Source organism: Bactrocera neohumeralis, unplaced genomic scaffold, assembly GCF_024586455.1.
Source record: "Bactrocera neohumeralis isolate Rockhampton unplaced genomic scaffold, APGP_CSIRO_Bneo_wtdbg2-racon-allhic-juicebox.fasta_v2 cluster09, whole genome shotgun sequence".
Taxonomy (NCBI): Eukaryota; Metazoa; Arthropoda; class Insecta; order Diptera; family Tephritidae; genus Bactrocera; species Bactrocera neohumeralis.
This window is the reverse complement of record NW_026089622.1, coordinates 4344308-4363146: the sequence shown is the minus strand read 5'-3', so window position 1 is coordinate 4363146 and position 18839 is coordinate 4344308. Positions and strand designations below refer to the sequence as shown.

At 40.3% G+C, this 18839-nt stretch overlaps 1 protein-coding gene across 1 annotated transcript in view; it reads right to left on the bottom strand.

Annotated features, from left to right (window-relative positions):
* The window catches only part of LOC126763892 (uncharacterized), a 53426-nt gene extending 34721 nt beyond the window's left edge, over positions 1 to 18705 (bottom strand). Inside the window, exon 1 of the mRNA XM_050481654.1 lies at positions 16310 to 18705. Within this exon, the coding sequence (XP_050337611.1) occupies positions 16759 to 18468 (1710 nt within the window). The 5' untranslated portion in view covers positions 18469 to 18705 and the 3' untranslated portion in view covers positions 16310 to 16758. The remainder of the gene's footprint in view (positions 1 to 16309) is intronic.
* Positions 18706 to 18839: the final 134 nt, after the last annotated feature.

Genomic DNA, 18839 nt, shown 5'->3' with positions numbered 1-18839 from the left:
CTACATGGATAAGCTGCTACTACTTGCGAGTAGCAGCCCATTTATCCTAGGGCTGGATGCGAATGCCTCGTCCTCGATGTGGTTTAGTAAGGTATCCCGGCATTCATCTGGATACCAAAGCCACAGTCGAGGCGAGGCATTAAGCGAATGGGTGGTGGCTAAAGGCCTCCACATTTTGAATGAGCCAAGTGAATGGTATACGTTTGATGGGCCTGGGGGCGTAAGTGACATTGACGTGACGCTATGAATGAGGCAGCAAGTAGGGCTTTTAGCTTTAGATGGGAGGTAAAGGGAGGGTAGGGATTGAGTGACCATAATTTGATTCAAATTATGGTTACCCCTCAATCCCCTCCCTTGCCTTATGAGAGTCCATTGTGGCGATGGCGTACCGCTGGTACTGACTGGAACTAATATGGACTCTCGGTTAGGGAAGCGGTATTTGAAATACCGCTTAGTGAATTTGTTGAGTTGGGAGTTGACGAGCAGATTGCTCGTCTCTATGAGGTTGTTTGGGGGGTTAATGATAGGGTTTTTCGTAGGTATGACTGCTCTAAGGTTAGTAAAATCAAATGGTGGACGCGTGAGCTAACCTTGAAGAGGAGGACTGTCAGGCGATTGAGGCGAAAGTTTCAACGCGCCCGACGGTCCAATTCTGATAGGCTGTCCCAGCTTAGGTATGAATTTAGTTGTGCGGATAGGGAGTATAAAGAGATGCTAGTTAAAGTTAAAGAGGAAGAATGGAGGAGCTTTGTTAGGGAAAATAGGAACGACCCCTGGGGTCAGGTCTATAGGATCTGCCGGGGTCGTAGGAGGGAGGATGTCACCTCTCTTCGCGTCGGTGACACCTTGTTATCGTCGTGGAGAGAGTGTGCGGGGGTTCTGTTAGGTGCGTTCTTTCCTAGGTCGGAGGTGCAGGTACCTCAAGCACAAGAGGTGCCTGTCCCTCCATTAGATGATGGGGAGTTGGGGTACGCCTTTGGCCTGGTTAGGTCTAAACGGTCCCCAGGTTTTGATGGTTTGAACGGAGAGATGTGTAAAAGCTTATGGAAGTTCATTCCGGAATACCTGGAGGCCATTTACGATAAGTGCGTCTGGGAGGGATACTTTCCACGCGAGTGGAAAAGTGCTAGGGTTGTTCCTCTCCTGAAGTCCCCTGATAAGGTCAGGAGCGATCCTCGATCTTATCGGGGCATCAGTCTCCTTCCAGTACTTGGAAAAGTGCTGGAAAGAGTCATGGTGGAACGGCTTCAGGAGCTAACGCGGGGTATGTGGTCGGATAGGCAGTTTGGGTTCAGGAAAGGACGCAGTATAGAGGATGCGTGGTTCTACGTTCAGAGTGTCGTTAGGGAGAATGTCAACAAATATGTCCTCGGCATATTTGTTGACTTCAAGGGGGCGTTTGATTACCTAAGCTGGGATCGAGTGGTGCAACGGCTGGAGGAGCTTGGCTGTCCGGAAATTACTCTTTGGCGGAGTTATTTTTCGGACAGAAAGGCCTCTCTTGTCGGCATGAATGGGAGTGTGGAGATCGGAGTTGTTCGAGGCTGCCCGCAGGGTTCCATCTGTGGTCCATATATTTGGAACCTTATGATGGACACTCTGCTTGGGCAGCTCGAGCCACTCTGTAAATGTTGTGCGTATGCGGACGACCTTCTTCTTATGGTCGAAGGTCGCTCGAGGTCTGAGCTAGAACGGGCGGGAGGAGATCTCCTAGAGATCGTTAATTCTTGGGGTTTAGGTGTGGGGGTCGACATATCGATGGACAAAACGGTGGCAATGCTGCTGAAAGGTAGATTGTCATCGGGTCGTCCACCGATTGTCCGTGTGAACGGGGTCAGCATCAGATATGTGACGCAAGTCAAATATCTGGGACTGACCATGAGTGAAAGGATGTGTTGGCGAGTGTGAAGAAGCGACTGCAGGCAACTGTAGGCAAAATACGACGGATTTTGAGGAGCGGTTGGGGTCTCGGACGTCGTGCTGTTCGCACCATATATCGTGGCTTGTTTGTGGCCTGTGCCACTTATGGAGCCCCTGTATGGTGGGAGACAGCCACGACTGTCTGGGGGTCTCAAAAACTCCTCTCAATCCAGCGTTGAATGATGCTTGCTTGTTTGCCTGTATGTCGCACCGTCTCAACGGATGCGATGCAGGTCTTGTTAGGTGCACCCCCTCTTGACCTGATTGTCATACAGCGTGCTGTTGCATTCAGGTTAAGAAGGGGCTTGAGTGTGTCATTGCTGCGGAATGATTGGATTTCTGACGATGATGTGGAGAGGGAGGGATATCTAGGGAGCAAGAGGCTCCTAGATGATAGGGTTAGGTGTAGGTGGCAAGAACGTTGGGACAATAGTCCTAACGGCCGAGTGACGTATGAGTATATTCGGGACGTGGGGTTCGTTGAGGATAACCCAGATTTCAGATTCTGTCTGAGTCTGGGTTTCCTGCTTACGGGGCATGGGCCTCTGAATGCATTTTTGCATCAGAGGCACCTATCGGATACGTCGGGGTGTTTTTGTGGGGCAGTTTTAGAAAACTGGTCGCATTTAATTGCGGAGTGCCCGATGTACTCGGACATTAGGGATCTGGGTGGTATGGGGATTAGCTGGACGGATGGACGATTAGATGTTAGTGATGTGATCTCCACTAGTCGGAATACCGAACAGTTAGGGTCGTTTGCGCGTGAATTATTTAAGCGGCGAAGGCGGTTAGCTGGAAGTTAGGGTTAGTTTCTGTATGATTGGGGTGTGTAAGTGATGTGTGTGTGGGATCCAACCCCTGGCCACCAGTCCAGAGCCGTATGGAAGCTCAACTGGTAGTAGTTTCGGCTACGAGGTCTGACCGGAGACTTAATTCTGGTACCACGGGGGGCAGGAGCCCTTGGAGTTCGCTCCAACCTGCTCGTGCGGACTGGCCCCTCGGGGAGTATCGTGGTGGTTGTGGTTGAAACCCAAATCGCGGGAAGAACTGACTTTGTCAGTTGAATGTGGAGTTGCATTGCAACCGGGTGCCGGACCCAAAGCACGGCAGAGGTTTTAGATGGGCCTCGAACCCTACCAAGGTGGTTAGTGTGTCCATTCCACACTGCCAATTGGTACTGAAAATGCTTTGCATTCTCAGGGCGCTGATCAACGCATTGATTTGATCCGCTGTGCTTTTGAGCGCCGTGGAGTAAGGCTGTCGTCAGCAGGTGCCCACGTAAAACACACCGGACGTTGTTACCAGCAAGCACCCGGACAGCGAAGGAAAACAAAACGAAGGGTAAGAATGTACCAAGCAACAAAGAATCATTTGCTCAGACTGACATTGATCGCTGCCAAAAAACTTAAACCAGGCACGCCAAATGGTAAAAATCTAGAAATTCTTAATGGCAACAAATTTGCCTGACTGAGCAATGAGCCACAGTCGTGAATGCCAAACCACCTCCAAATTATTTTCGTGAGCGTAGCTCAAATGCGCTTTATAACAGGCACAAACAATTTTCACATTGTGCTCTTGAAAAAACCACTGAAAACAGTTTCACTGATGTAATGTCAAATAATAACAAGAATTACTACTCTTACCAACTAAAGAGCTCTAAAGACCAGTTGACTCAAAGATGTTAAAGAAGCTCTGGCAGAGTTTTAGTATTAAATATGTTGTAAATATTTTTGACAGAAGTAAAGTCCGACAACTAATGTTCAAAATCGAATTGTTGCCAAATTCTAACTAACTAAAGAAGGATTAAACACACCGGATTTACAATTTAAAATATCTGCTCCATCGTAGAATCACCGTTGAGGAACCACATACAAGAAATGGTGAGGTACAATGCACAAACTGTCAAGAGTATGAACACACGAAAGCATATTGCATCCTACGCAGTGTCTGTGTGGTGTGTGGTGATCTACTCCTACTTCAAAATGTACTCCGAAAAGAGAATTTATACCTATAGAGGATGCCCTGTATATAAAGACTTAAAAACGCAATTGTCTGGCGGAATTCAAGCTCGCCGTAATCAAATGATAAATATCCCTCCTAACCAAAATGTTGAAATCCTTGCCCATGTTTCAAAACCGGTTAATCTTAAAAATAATACTGTACAAAGAAGCTATGCAAATGTGGTGAAAGGCAGCACTGCACAAATGCTGCTAAATCAATGATGTGGAAGCGTTCAAACTATGATTTTCAACCTAACCCAATGTATGACTCAATTTATGTCTACAATGTAAAATATGGTTCAAGAAATAATAAAATCACAAATCAATCAAATATTGCAAACTTTTTTAAATAAATAAAAGATGAATATATTGAACATTTGTATATGGAATGCTAACGGTTTTAACCAATAGGAAGAGGACGACTCCCACTCCGTTGGAAGGACCAGGTGGAGGAGGACCTGGCTTCGCTTGGAATCTCCGATTGGCGCCACATTGATAAAAGAAGAAGCGACTGGCGCGCTGTTGTTAACTCGGCTATAACCGCGTAAGTGGTTTCTACGCCAGTAAATAAGAAGAATAAATTGGAACTTATTAGATCTCTGGAAATAATATACATAGATGTAATGCTATTGTCAGCAACTCATCTTACGAATAAAAACAATTTGTTTTATGCCGGGTTTAAACTCTCTGTTACAAACCATCCAGATAGAAAGGCACATGGTGGAACAGAAGTGTTGGTTAGAAAACGAATTAGCCACCTCGCATAAGAATCTCATGCTACAGAGCAGTTACAAGCTACATCAATATCTATAAAAAATCGCTGCGTATAAATGGATGGGGGCTTAAACCTGAAGGCCATATAGTGCCCACATCGATTTAAAATTACAGACATCCAATTAAAAGACTTTTTGTTGAACGCTTGGTCTTAGATTTCTAGCAGGTGGTGATTACAATGCAAAACACATGTATAGGAGCTCCTGACTAATAAATCCGAAAGGACGACCTCACACTATTATACATATAAATAGGAATAACCTTGACATAATATTTCTTGGCAAGTCGACATATTGGCCTAGTGATCGAAACAAACTACCAAATTTAATAGATTTTGCTGTAATCAAAAATATAGATAAATCACACATAATAGAAGCTACATTAATATTGAGTACAAAATAAATTGAGATATTGACGAAAGTATAATAAAACTCAATGATATAATAACTAACGCAACTGTCTTAACAACACCAAACAAAAACTAAAAGCCGTGAATGACAGATAAATCGCTCAGCTTCACTTAAAATCAACTGTACGTTAATTAAACAAAGCGCCTAAACGCGAGGAAGTATTCGACGCCGAAACGTATATAAATGGATGTGTCCAAATTCAAGCAAGCGGAAATCCCTTTGGAAAGCCCAAAAGGCCATGAATGTACCAGTCAACATGCCTATACTTGGGTGGCGAAGTCACGAGGAAAAGGCTAATTGTTTTACAAATCACTTAGAAAAGGTATTTCAACCTAACTGCCCAAAAAACAACTTTAAGCTATAAATCTTACCAAACACAACTAACGTGTCGCTCAAGTCTTTTAAAACTTCATCTTCTAAAATTATTAGAATTGTTTAAAACTCAACAAAGATTTGTCATTCCTTCCCACTGGTGGGGCCAAATGAAACGTCTTATATCGAGTGAGAAATCTTTAATTCTGATTTTTGTTTGGTATTTTCATTGCTTATATACTATTTTAGAAAACTATTTTAAATAACTAAATAAATGTGTATGTGTATATGTTTGTATGTATTGCACACTACATGGGGTCCCAGCAAAACTTCGCTAACGTATTCATCAACACATAAGCAAATCTTAAAAAAAAAATAAAAATTTACGTGAATGTGAAAACAGGTCACATGTTGGGAATATATTTCGTACTCCCTCCCTCTACAGTTGTGCTATATGCAGATATGCATTGTAGTCGTTTGATGTAAGAAGTAATCAGTATCAGTAGAAGTAATCAGTAGAAGTAATCAGTATATAACAAAGTGGAAAACTGCATTTCTCACATTTGTGTGAAAACTTGTGAAGTGAATAGACGTGCTTGCGCATCTTTAATCGTTAATTAAAAAAAAAAGAATTAAAAATATTGGAATCAGCTATACACTTTGACAGCGACAAAATTTAGGCAAGTATTTATTATATAAATCACTTATATTATATTATAAAATTTTTTCCTATTTTTGTGTAGATGTATTTGTAATGGAAGGACTGCCAGGTTTTGAACGGGCATTAAGAAGAGTGGTGGACCTTAGCCACAATAGGTACCGCCAAAACAAATTATCTTTAAATAAACGGTAAGTTATTTATTTTCCAAAATTTTAGTAATAATTAATGTTTCAAAATTCCAGGTCGGAACAACAACAACCAAAGTAGGTGCAATTTTTAAATAATGTATGGATGCAATGGATGCAATGGATGCAATTATTTTTATTTTTTTTTATTTTTATTTATTTAAATATGTACTATATGTAATATATATATATTATATGTACGGATGCAATGAATAATAAAAATAACCTGTATTTGTTTTATTTTATATGGAGTAGGATAAAAGGATAAGTATACCATACCACTTTACCATCGTACTGCTTTACCATCGTACTACTTTACCATCAAACTACTATACCATCCTACCATGGGTTAAAAAGAGACGAGCATATGACAAAGTGGTGGTAAATTTGTATGCAAAGAAAAAGGATAGACAACTCACACGTATTCAAAGTAAGCGCTAGAATCTTCCCATGCCTCTGTACAAACTGATGTATACTATTCGAATTTTTCACGCATACTATCCATAGTTATACGGCAGGTTTATGGCTATATAACGTATAGTCTTCTTGCTGGGGTTGTTTTTAACTATACAATTTAATACATGTGTATGTGTGTCTTTAATGTTATCTGATCTGTAATTTTATGACTTGTCTTTACCCATGCATTTTTATTATTATTTGATGCGCATTGCATGTAAATGCATTAGCATGTTTATGTACATATGTACTATGTATGTATATTAATATATAAATAGATATTTATATTTAGTAGAATTTAGGCTTTACTGATAAGTAAGCATGTTCAATGATATTTGAACAAGAATCATAAAAGAACTTTATCCAAAAAAGTGTCAGGACATGATAATATTACCCCAAAAGAGCTAATTGAGTTACCAAAAATTGCTGTAGAGGTGCTCTCTTTGCTCTTTAGATACTTTCCAATTCCATGGAAAAAGTCCCAGATTATCTTAACACAGCCGTCTTCACACAGACCAATCAGTCTTCTACCCTGACTTTCTAAAATATTTGAAAAAGTATCTCTGTCAAAGATGTCTCTTTTCTTCCACGAAAATAATATAATATCAACGCATCAATTTGGGTCTCGACGATAGAGTACTAACGAAATAATAAGAATAACATTTTAGCACAGAGGGTACTGTTCAGCTATATTTCTAGATGTGGCTCCGCCGTTTGATAAGGTGTAACATTACACCTTTTATATAAGATTAAAAAAATTCTACCTATAGAATTGTATAAAATAGTGGAGTCTTACAATACACAATTTATGGATAAAGTATGTGATTTAATAACTGTTGAACGACAGATAAGTGCTGGTATACCATAGGGCAGTGTTGTAGCAGGGATGAAGGGATGTCCAACTTATCCCTGTGTGAGAGCGCTTCAAAATTAGCGTTTTTATATAACATTTAAATTAAAACACCCAACATTTAGCACGATTAAAAATTACTATATAGTGGTTAATTAATATTTAGAGAAACTATTTAAATCTTTTTATGGTATGTTAAAACAACTGACTTTAGACCTTTCAATACCCAATAAAAGGATTTAAGCCTTTTAGCTCTCAACCAATAAATATTTTTAATAATTTTCCATTGAAAATAATTCTATTATGCTTGACATTACAAAAGTGAAATACATTTACATTTAACAAATTCATTTAATTTTCATTGTTCTACATTTTTTTAAGTGGTCTTGAACAATACAACAAATCCCTCCGTTTACATATTTTTTTGGTAAGTTTTCAAACTGGCCATCGCTCGTTTCCAATTACTAATTGCGTTTAGCAAATTGTTCTCTTCCAGTAAGAGAGGGGTTGGACATCGCTTTATCTCTGGTTGTAGGCTCATACATCATATATACAGCAGACCTTCCAACAGCTAATAATGTACTGACATAACTTTTACGGATGACACAGCTTTAGTGAGCCGTAACAAATGCCACATAATAGCATCATACATATTAGCGGAATAATGGCCAGATGACAGGCGTATAAATGTGAATGAAGAAAAGTACATGTTACATTTTCGCCCGGCAGTAAAAACGAACACTATTTTAGTACCACATGCGGGAAGAATTTAGTATACCGTCCCAGGATTTCGGGGATAAAAAGGATATGGTCGGGTAGAGGAGATTATCCTCATCAAGGATATATACAAGTATAGTTATAGCCGCAGGAAGCTTATAGTTTTCTAGAGATATAGTTTTCGAGATAGGGGAATGTTGGGAATCCCGGGCCAGCGCGATATTTTTTTCCCTAGTATAGGTTGACAGCTGCAACCAACTGTCATCGGCTCGTCTCATACTAAGCTCAGTTTCTATATAGCACTCGAGCTGTGAACACGTGTTATAACCTCTCTGCGACAACAAAAAGAAATTCCACACTCCGAAAGTTTTTTTTCAACTCTGTGTACAGTTGATTTTTTTCACATTTTCCAATAAATTCATCCAGGTAAATATGTTTATAATATTAGTTGAGCCTTTAGCCTTCGACACACAAATTTTGCACGAATTTACATTGTGTTCATTATCCACCGCCATTTGGAATGTCGGGCCACATAGTTTTTTACATTTGACATGCTAACTTCATATATTTGACGTGTATAAGTGATTTTTCGTGCAGAATTTCAACAACACAATAGTTTTTCAACATTTCCTGATAGTTTCGTGCTCCGAAATATTTTTTTTAGTCATTATGCCGCGGTACTGTCCCAAACAAGAGAAAATTGTTGATTTCGACAACATTTTGGAGGCGATCAAGTCGGTGCAAATACATCACAACAGCGTTCGACAATCTGCGACGGCACACAAAATTCTGAGGACCAACCTGATGCGTTATATTGCAGCATTTGATGGTGCGAGCATCGACGTTACTACTGCCAATGCCGATGTAATGAAGAATTTGCTGGCTGAAAGCACGACGATGGGCACAAAAACAGTGAGTTCTGCTGCTTTCTTTCTTTTTCTTTCATCGAATAATAAATAATTTTTTTTTTTTTTTATTTCAGATCTTCAACATCGAACAAGAGAAGGCGCTGATAAGCTACATTCTCCAGGCCAGCGACATCAACTATGGAATTAGTTTGATGGAGCTTCGTAAGCTCGCGTTTGAATTTGCTCGGAAAGTTGGCGCGTCGTATCCGGATCCATGGAACGACAATCAACAGCCGAGTAAGGATTGGCAATTGGCGTTCATGAAACGCCACAAAAATTTGTCACTACGAACACCAGAGCAAGTAAGCCAGAGCCGTGCGAAGCGATTCAACAAAGAGAATGTCGATGCATTCTTTGCCAACCTCTCATCCGTTCTCGGTAAGACGCCGTTTGAACCTCTCCGAATATGGAACATGGATGAAACCGGGTGCCCGACCGTGCCAACCAGACCTGTCAAAACCATCGCGCGCAAAGGACAAAAGCAGGTCGGCTCATCAACATCTGCCGAAAAAGGCACCAATGTGTCTTTGGCTTTGGCCGTCAGCGCTAGTGGCCAGTCTATACCGCCATTCTTCCTCTTTCCCCGAGTCAACATGAAAGAGATTTTTATGACTCATGCGAGTCATGCCGCTGTTGGTGTTGTGAACGGTTCTGGTTACATGAACTCTGACGTATTCCCTCAATTCATGCGTCATTTCATCAAGCACACCGGTGCTAATGCCGATTCGCCAACCATGTTGCTGCTGGACAACCACGGTTCGCATTTATCGATCGAGGCGATAGATTTGGCGTTGGATCATGGCATCACGTTGCTGTCTTTTCCGCCGAAATGCACGCACAAAATGCAGCCGCTAGATGTTGCGGTATTTGCACCATTTAAAGGCATGATGACCGTGAAGCATGATGCATGGAAAAAGTCCAACATTGGTGTCACTTTCGATCTGCATCATGTGCCGCTCCTTGTCGATCAGTGCCTCGATGCCGTCAAATCCGGCTTCCGAACAACTGGCATCTACCCGTTCAACCCGCAAATTTTCACTGAAGTTGACTTTGTCGCTTCGGAACTGAGCGGCGAAAATTTGTTCGGTGACGAAGAGAAAGTCGCCGACAATCAACGTCGAGTTCTTGCCTCTGGTGATGCCATTGTGACTGCTGCGAATGAGGAGGTGTCAACGTCGGAGGCATTGACAAGTGCCCCAGCTTCAACAAGTGGTGCTGCATCATCGTCGTTGTCTCTTGTTTCGGCTCCACAGCTCCGTGATGTATTGAAATCGGTTGGCCCGTTGAAATTGGGCACACCTGCGCCGAAATCAAAACGTGGCCGCAAGACAATGGAGGCAACGATTTTGACATCGCCTGAGGTTGTCGCAGATCTGCGTGACAAGGCCGAAAAAAGCGGCAAAAATTGACGAAGGCAGCCGATGAACCAGCAGCCAAGAAGCAAAAAGGCCGTGGCAAATCGAAGACGCCACGGAAGAGAAGCCCGTCTCCGACCGAAACCGACATCGAAGAGGACTTCGATTTTTGCACGATTTGCAAGAAAAAGATGCCGAAGCACGAGAATCGTCAAAACACGGCCCATTGCATCGTTTGTGATCGAGGGGTTCACTTGAAATGTGCCGGACCGAACCCGAACACTTACACCTGCATCCACTGCGAGTCGGAATAATTTTTTTCGCCAATTCCTATTTTTCTTATTATTTATGAATCTCTCTTTCATTTCCATTGATAAATAAACGTTTTTCATCGGTAACAATCATGTTTTAATCGATTTACAGATTCCCGACATTCCCCTTCTTTTTTCAAAATCGCAAAATCAGGTTTTTTGCGCCAATGGCTATAACTTTTAAATTTTTGTAGAATTTTATCAAACCAATGTTATCAAAAGGAAGGTTACGACTCGCACTACAAATCCATGCTTTGGAATTTTCACAAAAAATAACTTTTATGTGACCCCCCCCCCTATTCGCGCTTAAAGTTGAAAATTTCCAATATTTTAATTACATATTTTCTATATATAAAATTAATTTTGCACTTATATTTTTAACTTTTATATCCACTAGCACTTCACTAATTCGTTTGTAAACGTTTATTTTAAATTATATATTAGAATAACATTTTTAATTCAATTTTAAACTTATTGTTAAAATTTATTTACTTCAAAGTAATGAAAGAGCTACAAACTGTCAAATAATCAGTGTTACCTTATCGACATCATTTGTAAAATAACTAAAAGAAATTAAGTCAACAGATTATACCCCAAATACGAGAATAAACAACCTATTAAAAAATAACACTGATCGATCAAACACCGGGGTGTATCAGATTTTTTAAGCGTAAAACTTCTTTTTGCGTGGAGTGTATCAAATTTTTTTCGCGTTGAACTTCTTTTTTGTCTGGTAACACTGATTATTTGACAGTTTGTAATTCATTTGTTATTCTTAAATAATCATAATTCAACAAGAAGTTAAATGTATATTAAATGCTATTTTTGCACCATATTATATAAAATAAATGTGTACAAATGAATTAGTGATGTGTTAGTGTATATAAAATTGAAAAATATAAGTGCAAAATTAATTTTATATATGGAAAATATGTAATTAAAATATTGCAAATTGTCAACTTTAAACGTGAATATCTCGAAAACTATAAGCTTCCTGCGGCTATAACTATATATATTCTTTATCTGGAGAATCTCCTCTATCCGACTATACCCATTTTATTCCCGAAATCCTGGGACGGTATACTAAAGCCGACCCCTACATGCGAAAGAAGTAACTTATTTCGGGATTCACATATATAGAAGACTTCCGTGAAGGAAACCTATATCTAGTAAAATAACTTGCATGAAAATAAGAGCTGCAAATTTAAATTGCTATTTAAATGAAACTCTAAACTTAGCCTAGAGAACAAAGTGTTTTTATATATCATAAGGCTGATTTGAATGTATGGCATTCAAATTTGAGGTACGTCTTGTGCAACTAATATTAATTTAATACAGAGGATCCAATGGAAAACGCTTAGAACAATCACTTGCTCGCTATCGTACATGCGTAATGCAAATATCCATAAATATCTTGCTATTGTTATGGTATTTAAAGAAGTAGAGGACAGCAGAGTAAAATATATAAGTATTTAAACTCTGAGATCACCCAAACTCATTGGCTAATTCATTAGGACATTCCTGTGATCAAACACGCCTTAAAGGAAGAGATATGCCTGCATGCTAAAGAGCAAAGTATCACCAAAAAAACTCAAGCATTTGCTTGAGCTAGTCTAGTTTCTAATTAGAAACAAGTAACGAAGGGCTAAGTTCGGGTTCAACCGAACATTTTATACTCTTGCAACTTTCAAGAATCAAAGCCAGGGAAATACTTTAAGGTGTAAAACGACAACCTGAGGAAAGAAATCCATACGATTTTATATGTATATACTTATTAGAGTAATTCAAAAAAAAAATTTTTTTTTCGTTTGGTACTCGGAAAAATAGGTTCCTAGACCCCTCTAAGAAAGCCTCTCCAAACATGAGTTTTTAATTGTAACGGGAAGGTTCTCCTACATACAGTTTTCTATTTTTTCTTATTATCAGATAGAAAAATTTATATCTTGCTTCCAACTACTTGAAAAAATATCTTGTTCCTTAGATTTTGTAGAAAATTGAATGTTCTACAAAAAAGGTCTATTATGATTTTTTCGTAAACCCAAACGATTAAAAGATATTAACAGTTAAAGTTTGATTATTTTTGGGAAAATTTTTTATTTCTTATGAATTTTATAACTCAATGAAAAAAAAATTATTATGAATAATGAAAGGTTTTTGGAGAGGCTTTCTTAGAGGTGTCTAGGAACCTATTTTTCAGAGTACCAAACGAAAAAAAATTTTTTTTTTATCCACCTTAATATGCATTGATGTTTGACAATGAATATCTCGTAAACGCTTAACTTAATCGAAAAATCATTTGAGACCATTTTTATAGAGCAATAAATTTCCTAAAAAACTGTGAGCTTCATCATTCATAATATTTTTTTTCATTGAGTTATAAAATTCATAAGAAATAAAAAATTTTCCCAAAAATAATCAAACTTTAACTGTTAATATCTTTTAAACGTTTGGGTTTACGAAAAAATCATACTAGACCTTTTTTGTAGAGCATTCAATTTCCTACAAAATCTAAGGAACAAGATATTTTTTTAAGTATTTGGAAGCAAGATATAAATTTTTCTATCTGATAACAAGAATAAATAGAAAACTGTATGTAGGAGGATCTTCCCGTTACATTTAAAAACTCATGCTTGGAGAGGCTTTCTTAGAGGTGTCTAGGAACCTATTTTTTCGAGTACCAAACGAAAAAAACAAATTTTTTTTAATCACTCTAATACTTATACTATATATAACTCCTATGCTGACAGACACATAAGCTTTGTTAGAAAAACCAAAGCAATTATATGTATATGGAAGTATCGACTATTAACATGTCACTTACTAAAAAACTAATCATATACAGTAAAGTCACGCGGATGTTCGAAAATCCTGATTTTAGTTATATGGGGAGTAAGTCAAGTATTAGCTCAAATTTATTTATTATCATATACACTGTTATGAGTAAAACACGATATCATATTTGCAATGGGATAACTCATATATTGGTCCATATATGCGGTACAAAGTCACCCGGAAGTTCGATTATTTAGGTTTATGGGGGCTATTGGATTACTGATCCGATTCAACCTATTTTTGACATACAGACATACCATTGTGAATTTCAATTAAATATCTCAGACATTGACCGATATTTTCAAACAAACGTCAACTATTGGTACTGGGGTTCACATATCCGATACTAATGGGTTTGAGTAGTTTTCGTTGGTTGTGGACAATTTTTGCTATAAGTTGGCATATTTAAAAAGCATTATAAGAGCAAAGTTTACTCCCGTTATATTAATTGCTTTTGTGATATTTGTGCACTGAAAAGTAAAAGAATCTAGTGGAATTTAAAATTGTGCTATATGAGAAATAGGCGTAGTTATTGTCCGATATCGCTCTTTTTCAAAAGGTAACATAGGAATGAAAAGATTGGTACGTACCAAATTTGGTGGAAATCGGTTTGTGGGGTCCCGAGATATGGTACTTCACCACAAAGTGGGCGGTGCCACGTCCATCGTATAATTTTTACCACAGCCCCCATAAAGGCTGCCACGTCTGTGGCGCATTTAGTTATTGATTGATCGCGCTTTTTGTAGTTTTGAACAGTACCGTTATATGGGGAGTGAGCGGGGCTATCTGCCGATTTCATCCATTTTCACACTATCGGTAAGAGATTTTATAATATTTGTGTTGGGCATATTTGGTTGTTGTATCTTAAGTAGTTTTGGAGATATGCTTGTTAAACATATTAGGGGCCGGGGACATACCCACTTTTTAAAATTTTTATTCCACATGTGCCCCTAGCTACTGCGAACCCCTGTGCCAAATTACAGTTTTATATCTTAAATTAGCGCTTAGTTATGACGCTTTACAGGTTTTCGGTTAATGGCGATTTGTGGGCGTGGCAATGGTCCGATTACACCCATCTACGAACTCGATTTTTTGTACTAAAAAACTTGAATACCAAGTTTCTTCAAGATTTCTCAATTTTTACTCTAGTTACAGCCTGCACGGACGGACGGACGTACAGACAGGCAGTCAAACGGATTTCAATTTTTCCCGTCACCATGATCATTTATATATGTATATAACCCTATATCTATCTCGATTAGTTTTAGGTGATACGTACAACCGTTAGGTGAACAAAACTATAATACTCTGTAGCAACTTGTTGCAAGAGTATAAAAAAGATCCAATAAATAAAGAAATGTTGAAAAAAATCAAGAGATACAATGTTAATTTAAAATTTCGATAACTTTTCTTTGTTACGATATATACTTCACGAATACGACTTTAGAAACGAAACGACGATAACAACGACTACAACTTGGAAACGACAATTAAAATGAAAACGACAATGGGAATAGGCCTAATTGATATTTCAGTGCCGAGTCATTTGTTGTTTCATTTTATTTTGTTTCCTCTTTTTTAACCGATTTTCTTTCGCTATAAGTTTTTATTTGTCCTTGTGCTTTTAAAACTGCTCGCTACACATCTAGGTTTTTCAAACTGCCTGTTTTCCTACTTGGATGAGCAAATTATTTTTTTAATGCGTTAATTTTTAATGGTAATTATTTGATTACTATTTTATATTATACTAATTGTAATTCTTCTTCTTCTTAATTGGCGTAGACACCGCTTACGCGATTATAGCCGAGTTAACAACAGCGCGCCAGTCGTTTCTCCTTTTCGCTACGTGGCGCCAATTGGATATTCCAAGCGTAGCCAGGTCCTTCTCCACTTGGTCCTTCCAACGGAGTGGAGGTCTTCCTCTTCCTCTGCTTCCCCCGGCGGGTACAACGTCGAATACTTTCAGAGCTGGAGTGTTTTCGTCCATTCGGACAACGACCTAGCCAGCGTAGCCGCTGTCTTTTAATTCGCTGAACTATGTCAATGTCGTCGTATATCTCGTACAGCTCATCGTTCCATCGAATGCGATATTCCAACGCCAACGCGCAAAGGACCATAAATCTTTCGCAGAGCTTTTCTCTCGAAAACTCGCAACGTCGACTCATCAGTTGTTGACATCGTCCAAGCCTCTGCACCATATAGCAGGACGGGAATTATGAGCGACTTATAGAGTTGGGCTTTTGTTCGTCGAGAGAGGACTTTACTTTTCAATTGCCTACTCAGTCCGAAGTAGCACCTGTTGGCAAGAGCAATCCTGCGTTGGATTTCCAGGCTGACATTGTTGGTGGTGTTAATACTGGTTCCTAAATAGACGAAATTATCTACAACTTCAAAGTTATGACTGTCAACAGTGACGTGAGTGCCAAGTCGCGAGTGCGACGACTGTTTGTTTGATGACAGGAGATATTTCGTCTTACCCTCGTTCACTGCCAGACCCATTTGTTTTGCTTCCTTGTCTAGTCTGGAGAAAGCAGAACTAACGGCGCGGGTGTTAAGGCCGATGATATCAATATCATCAGCATACGCCAGCAGCTGTACACTCTTATAAAAGATGGTACCTTCTCTACTAAGTTCTGCAGCTCGAACTATTTTCTCCAGAAGCAGGTTGAAAAAGTCACACGATAGGGAATCGCCTTGTCTGAAACCTCGTTTGGTATCGAACGGCTCGGAGAGGTCCTTCCCGATTCTGACGGAGCTCTTCGTGTTGCTCAACGTCAGTTTACACAGCCGTATTAGTTTTGTGGGGATACCAAATTCAGACATCGCGGCATAGAGGCAGTTCCTTTTCGTGCTGTCGAAAGCAGCTTTGAAATCGACGAAGAGGTGGTGTGTGTCGATTCTCCTTTCACGGGTCTTTTCCAAGATTTGGCGCATGGTGGATATCTGGTCGGTTGTTGATTTTCCAGGTCTAAAGCCACACTGATAAGGTCCAATCAGTTTGTTGACGGTGGGCTTTAATCTTTCACACAATACGCTCGATAGAACCTTATATGCGATGTTGAGGAGGCTAATCCCACGGTAGTTGGCGCAGATTGTGGGGTCTCCTTTTTTTATGGATTGGGCATAGCACACTTAAATTCCAATCGTTGGGCATGCTTTCGTCCGACCATATTTTACAAAGAAGCTGATGCATGCTCCTTATCAGTTCTTCGCCGCCGTGTTTGAATAGCTCGGCCGGTAATCCATGGGCCCCCGCCGCTTTGTTGTTCGTCAGGCGGGTAATTGCTATTCGAACTTCTTCATGGTCGGGCAATGGGACGTCTGCTCCATCGTCATCGATTGGGGAATCGGGTTCGCCTTCTCCTGGCGTTGTGCATTCTCTGCCATTCAGCAGGCTGGAGAAGTGTTCCCTCCATAATTTAAGTATGCTCTGGGCATCGGTCACTAGATCACCTTTGGGGGTTCTACAAGAGTATGCTCCGGTCTTGAAACCTTGTGTAAGCCGCCGCATTTTTTCGTAGAATTTTCGAGCATTACCCCTGTCGGCCAGCTTATCAAGCTCTTCATACTCACGCATTTCGGTCTCTTTCTTTTTCTGTCTGCAGATGCGTCTCGCTTCCCTCTTCAATTCTCGGTATCTATCCCATCCCGCACGTGTTGTGGTCGATCGTAACGTTGCGAGGTAGGCAGCCTGTTTTCTCTCCGCTGCGGCGCGGCACTCCTCGTCGTACCAGTTGTTCTTTTGCACTTTCCGAAAACCAAGGGTTTCGGATGCAGCTGTACGTAAGGAGTTTGAAATGCCGTCCCACAGTTCCCTTATACCGAGTTGTTGATGAGTGCTCTCAGAGAGCAGGAGTGCAAGCCGAGTAGAAAAACGTTTGGCAGTCTGTTGTGATTGCAGCTTTTCGACGTCGAACCTTCCTTGTGTTTGTTGGCGTGCGTTTTTTGCTGCACAGAGGCGGGTGCGAATCTTGGCTGCAACAAGATAGTGGTCCGAGTCGATGTTAGGACCTCGGAGCGCACGCACATCTAAAACACTGGAGACGTGTCTTCCGTCTATCACAACATGATCGATCTGGTTGGTAGTTTTTCGATCCGGAGACAGCCAGGTAGCTTGATGAATTTTTTTGTGCTGGAATCTAGTACTACAGATAACCATATTTCGGGCCCCGGCGAAGTCGATCAGCCTCAACCCATTTGGGGATGTTTCCTCGTGGAGGCTGAATTTACCGACCGTAGTGCCAAAGATACCTTCTTTGCCCACCCTGGCGTTAAAGTCGCCAATCACGATTTTGACATCGTGGCGGGGGCATCTCTCATAAGTGCGTTCCAAGCACTCATAAAAGGCATCTTTGGTCACATCGTCCTTCTCATCCGTCGGAGCGTGGGCGCAGATCAGCGATATGTTGAAGAACCTCGCTTTGATGCGGATTGTGGCTAGACGTTCTTTCACCGGAGTGAATGCTAGTACTCGGCGACGGAGTCTCTCTCCCACCACGAATCCCACACCAAACTTGCGCTCCTTTATATGGCCACTGTAGTAAATGTCACAAGGACCTACTCGTCTCTGTCCTTGTCCCGTCCATCGCATTTCTTGGACGGCGGTGATGTCAGCCTTTATTTTCACGAGGACATCAACCAGCTGGGCAGCGGCACCTTCCCAATTAAGGGACCGGACATTCCAGGTGCATGCCCTGATATCGTTATCCTTATTTCGTTTGCCATGGTCGTCATCAAAAGAGGGGTTTCTCATCCGAGGCTGTTTGTCGCTTTTCATTGGGATAGGCTTTTTACGTGGCGGGTCCCAAACCCAGCGCACAACCCTATGCAGGGGAAGTTTCGCCTTCTCACTTTAGCTCACCTTCGAACGGATGTTCTTAGGCTACCCAGAGGATACTTGGTCAAAGACCGGAAGTCGTGAGCTGCTTGAGTCATATGTAAAAGAATCGTTTCTGGCCACTCCCAAGTGAATGGCGATCAGAGAACTTTCCTCACTTGCGTGAACTTCTACACATGACCCCATCCTTATTTATATATTAAAATCTGATTTATTACTGTTTTTATTTAATCTTTTAAGTTTTGTTGTTGTTTGATTTTGATTTGGGTTTGGTTAAACTGGTAGGCCAATAAGCCACGCATAGATCAGTT